The following is a 5,487-nucleotide window of genomic DNA, read 5'->3' as shown; positions in this document are numbered from 1 at the left end:
TGAAACACCATAGAACTTTTAAGAATCTAGGCAATGAACAAAGTGAGGCCAAAACCCCCGCAGATTTCATATGTCCGATACCATATGCACACTAAAAACAGTAAGGGATAAGTACGGATCAGAACCCCCGCAGATTTCATATGTCCGATACCATATGCACACTAAAAACAGCCTATATATGTCACTTGAAAGAATACAAAGGTGCACAAAATTATACAATGGGGTGAAACACCATAGAACTTTTAAGAATCTAGGCAATGAACAAAGTGAGGAGGCCAAAACATGGAGCCCTAAGATAATAAAGTCCAAAAAACCAAATCATATCTCAATCGGACTGGCCCAGCCGAGTGAGGTAGTTTTATTTTCATATTGAGTCATGTATGGCCGTGTCTAGCTCGGATTTGGTTCTCTCTGTCGCGCTTTTTCCAAGTGCCCTAGGCCTATTTTCTAGGTCGTGGGGCTGAGATGAGGGGTCAGGCAGCATGCTAGCCTGCGTACGCCTGGGGGTCTCCTTCAAAGTCCATTTCAACAGGCAGCCCTAGATGCATGGTGAAATCTTGAAACTCCTGAACATTTCATTTGTGACTATCAAAACAGAGAGTCCCAGACCTAGTTTTCTTTCTGCAATTACAGAAAAGCTATCTAAGAGCAGCATGTAGACAAGCTAGAAAATTACCTCGCTGTCGGCAATAATGCGGCGGCACTCACGCAGGGCGGCCTGCGTGAGGAAGACCTCCTTGCGGATCATGGTGTCGTTCTTGTAGTTAGAGTTGTTGGCGTAACGCAGTTTTCCATCAGGACGGAACTCGAATTCCAAGAACTCATGCCCGAACTTGCCCTTATGCCCCACGTAATATCGCACATAGAACTCTCCAAGATCAGGCTCCGCCATGGCTTCTCTTCTCTTCTCCACTTCTTTCTCTCTCTCTCTCTCTCTCTCCCTCTCTCTCTCTCTCTCTCTCTCTCTCTGTATGTGTATTAACCTACTGCGAGGAAAGAAACCTTTTATAGACCTATCGGAATAAACTCATTGCTTTTAATTATGACGAGACGGAGTTGCTTTTAAATTATGACCCCTCAAAAACCAACCAGATCTCAATTGTCAAAAAGGAGTAAAGATTAGAAAATCTTGAACAATCCAACCAAAATAGATACAAGGGTATTTTGGGAATTTTTGAAATTTGAAGGGTACTTTGGAAATTTCCACAAGTTAGAAGGGTATTTTGGTAATTTTCCCTTTAAATTATGATCACACATGGTTGTTAGGCTAAGCTTGTTTTACCTTGCTCTTGCTTGCTATATTAGCCTCCTTTGGCATTGCCTTCCCAACATGTGCCCTTGGGAAGAAGCTTTCATCTCTCGTCACGCATTGTTAGGCTTCATTCGTGCCTTGCCTTGAATCACATGGCTCTTCTTCTTCTTCTTCTTCTTCTTCTTCTTCTTCTTCTCTCTCTCTCTCTCTATCTCTCTCTCTCTCTCTATATATATATATATATATATACACTTGTTGCATTGTGCAGTAGTTCGTGGTTTATTTTGCACGTAACCTTTTTTTATGTTCTAGTACATTGCCATTAATCAAGGCTTTTGACTGCATGCTAATCTATTTAGGGGAAGGGGGTTGTGAGTGTGTAATGGATTTCAAGGGTGTATTCAAGGGCTCCCTCTCAACCTTAGTGTATCTTGTTGTAAGAGTGTCCACACTTGCTCTTTCATACATCAAATCTCACCATCAAAGCTGTTGTATTTGTTGGGAGTAATCAAGGTATTCTAAGGGTGGATTAACGAGAGCATCTTTGTCACCCTTATTTCTCATTTATTCCCACAACCCTCATAGCTCTTAATGCGCACTTGAGTAATAAATGTACATATCCCTTATCCACAACATACTCCGGGGTTGAAAAAGCAACTACCCTCAATTGCAAGGTACATAAGTGGTGGAGTCGAGTGCGAGGTACAAGACGCTAGGTACATGTTGCATAGCACAACGAGCAGCTAAAAATCAAAAGAGTAACAACGATTAGTAGGAAGCAATTTAAAAGTGAAAAAATGTGTAACATGTGTATGGTGTGATGGGAGTGCATAAAACGAAGTAAATGTGCATAGGTACGGAGTGCAACATTGGTAAGAGATGTTGTTCCAAATAGACGACCATATGTCCCCCTTACACCTTGCCATACCAATTCATCCTATCCTATCATATCAATCCATACCAAATGTGGTGGGCTAGTTCCACATATAAGGTAACCACGGAGTCTGGTCGCCAAAGCACGTGCTCCTGTGAAGAAGGATGTTCTATGTACACCAGGTGACCGCCTCCCTGTCATGGATGCAACTTCCATACATACTATTGCAAAGTCCAAAAACATGGTTACCTCCTAAGGCGCCACCACCAAAAAGTCTAAGACGCAAGAGAAGAAAGAAAGACAAGTTGGAAACTGCATGGTAGGCGTGGAGTGGGCATTGTCAGCGACTGCATGCAAAAGCAACAGTGATGGTGGGCGGTGGGAGCTTCTGGGAGTCACTGAGAGGGGTGGTTGTGAGCTAGAGACAAGAGTGTTGGCACGAGTTTGGCCGTTGAAAAGTAGCAACAGAGAACGATAAAATATGTGCATGGTGGTTGGTGTGCACGTGTACTGCAACAACGAGGGGCAGAGAAAGAGTGAGTTGGACTGGAGAGAGGAATGGATCAGGACTGTGTGTGTATGTGGAAGAGAGAGAGAGAGAGAAATAGTTAATTTATTGCACCATTAGCTGGACGAGGGAGGAAGAGAGACAATTATTTGTGGTTGTCGTAGAGTGTGTGTGTGTGTATGTGGGTAACTACTTGTTGATGGGGGGGGTGTAACATTTAATGGCCTAAAATCTTATGTGTAGCGGAAATTAGCATGAATATAGTGGGCATTTCATTAGAATAGATTCCTAATGAGAATTACAAGAGTGCTTGGGTGGAGAGAGCAACAAAAAGCATAACACCTAGTTAGATAGCATCGACAATACTTTCAAAAGAGAGAGCAATTAAGCTATTGACAACAGTTGAGGACCGGATTTGCATGGAGCCGGTCCCCCCTCCAAAAGGCTTTGTATTATGGTTTCTCCCATCAAGAGAGACATTGTACAATACAATTCTTTGTGTTCCTTCAAGACTAGCTAGTGCAATGAAGATGGAAGCTTCATACACCAAGCAAAACACTTAATCAAACACAACTTGAATTATCCCCGTTCTCAGACCCAAGACCTCACACACCTTCGAAGATGGTGAGAGCTAGCAGGGTATGAGAGTAGATTGAGAAGAAAAAGAAGTATCTTACGAGAAAGATGTACATCTCCTCACATAATCACTCATATTAGCATAGCTTAGCTTAGTAATTAGCTTGGTAGAGAAGATGAGCATGCATTGAAGCTTGGCTCTTGGTTGGATTTGCATCCATATGCCAAGAGAGTGTTGATGTAGGCTTCTATCTCACAAGCTTGGAGTAGGTGATGAGCTCTCCATTAAAGCTTGGGAGGAGATAGAGTATACTTCCTTCACACATGGTCAAGTGTGAGTGTGTGTGTGTCAATGCCAAGCAAAAATCAGCCCCCCCTCTCTCTTGGGCGAGCCCTAGCTGCTAATTAGGTCTGGCTTTTGCCTCATTGGACCTCCCCAGGTCAAGCCAATAGGAATTAAGCAGCATAAGTGATAGCCTTCTGACATGTGTCCCCCTTTCCCCTTTTGTGAGAGCTTTAGGTAATTAAATAATTAAACTAAACTCTCATTGGACCCCTTTGCCTCCTGGCCAATAGGAATCAGGCAAGCCATGGGGCTCCTGAATGCTCATTGGACCCCTTGGGAGACTGCCCAATAGTCTTCTAGGAGACTTAATTCTCATTGGTTTCTTTTATTAAATGTTTTTAAATTAATTAAACTAGATTTACTCTAGCTTAATTCTCATTGGTCCACTTCAAGGGTCTTCCAATAGGAATTGGGCACACCTTGTGGGCATCTGGCCTAGGGAGCTGACATGTGTCCCTCATTCCCTTTGTGTAAAGGGAGCCTGTGTGTGTGTGTGTGGCTTTCTCTCTCATCCCCTAGCTTTGGGGCTCGCCCCCTCCCATGTAGGGATGTGCAAAGACTTTTTAGGGCACACACTAAGCATCCAATTTTCCCTAGGGTTGACCTTTGGACACAACCTTTGAATTTTGGAACCTTAGCATTTTGGAAGTCTTAATGGGCTGAACCTTAGGGTCTTTTTGGCCCATTGTTTCACATGGCTCTTTTGCAGATGGCCCCCCCTTTGGATCCCTATTTTCCCTCCTTTGGATCCCTACTGTGGCCGGTCTGCTAGCTTAACCAATATTCTAGCTTTTTCTCCCTTGGCACTTCCCCACATTAAATGATCAGTTTAATATGAGAAAATCATTTAGGAGAATTAGATATTGATTATTATGACATTACCTCTCTCTTGAAATCATAGTCGTCCTCGACTATGGTGTAGAGAAGATAAAGCATATGCATGAGTCCTTTTCTTTAGCGGGTAGAGGATCCCTATGTTACCCTACGACATCATTCCATAATGGATGACTAGTCCATTTGGCGCTTGAGAGCCTGAGGCTGCCGCAAGCATGTCTGCACATTAGTCCTATCAGTCTTCCATAGTAGAGTGACAAGCTCTACTTGGTGTTCGGGAGACGTCGTCTCCGCAAACTTGATCTAAGCATGCATACTACTTCATTTTTGTGCACAAATAAAGAAAAAGAGAGTCTTATAAGACAAAAAATTTTGTTCATTTTTAACATTTTGTACATTTGCTTACTCTTGGGAAGCATTGTAAGCATTGACAAGGTTTAGGTTATCCTTTAATTGTATGCCTTGCATCCATCTAGCATCTTCAAAAGGATAATTCTTAAACTTAATAAGATATCGTCGGATAGTCTTACCGCCTCTTAATACCTTGTCTTCATGTCGGAGAATGGACTCGGGCTGCAGCACCTCCTCGTGGTCCTCGATCTCCGGTGGATCTTCAATAGTTGGTTCTTGAGGTGCCTCTCCTTTGTAAGGCTTTAATAGGCTCACATGAAAAGCATTGTGTATGAGCCAATGATTGGGCAACTTAAGTTGATAGGCCATCTCATTGATTGGCCTAAGAATCTGGAAGGGACCATAATACCTTTTTGCTAGTTTAGCATAGTACTTTTGGTGGCCCGTAGGATTCTTGCCCGTCGTGTGCCTTAATCGAGCCTTGGGAAACTTTAACAAGACCCAATCGTTTTCTTTAAAGGCTTGGGCTCTTCTGTGCTTGTCAGCAGCAGCCTTTTGCCTTTGCTGTGAGATAGAGATAGCATCCTTAATCTTTTGGAAAGATTCTTGTAGGTCTCGGCTATACTCATCTGCAGCGAAGATCTTCCCATGTACCTTAAGTAGCAAGGGACTTTTTGATCTTCCCTCAATTACCTCGAAAGGTGCTTTTCCTGTGGAAGTATGTACAGTGTTATTGTAAGCATACT

The 5,487-nt window shown here is 42.9% G+C and overlaps 1 protein-coding gene across 1 annotated transcript in view; it reads right to left on the bottom strand.

The window, feature by feature from the left end:
* Positions 1–976, bottom strand: part of MAGO (mago nashi family protein) — a 1,910-nt gene extending 934 nt beyond the window's left edge. Inside the window, exon 1 of the mRNA XM_086519486.1 lies at positions 677–976. Within this exon, the coding sequence (XP_086375612.1) occupies positions 677–892 (216 nt within the window). The 5' untranslated portion in view covers positions 893–976. The remainder of the gene's footprint in view (positions 1–676) is intronic.
* Positions 977–5,487: the final 4,511 nt, after the last annotated feature.

The sequence above is a fragment of the Adiantum capillus-veneris genome, chromosome 9 (genome assembly GCF_014529385.1).
Source record: "Adiantum capillus-veneris isolate H3 chromosome 9, ASM1452938v2, whole genome shotgun sequence".
NCBI classification, from domain to species: Eukaryota; Viridiplantae; Streptophyta; class Polypodiopsida; order Polypodiales; family Pteridaceae; genus Adiantum; species Adiantum capillus-veneris.
This window is presented reverse-complemented; position numbering and strand designations above follow the sequence as displayed.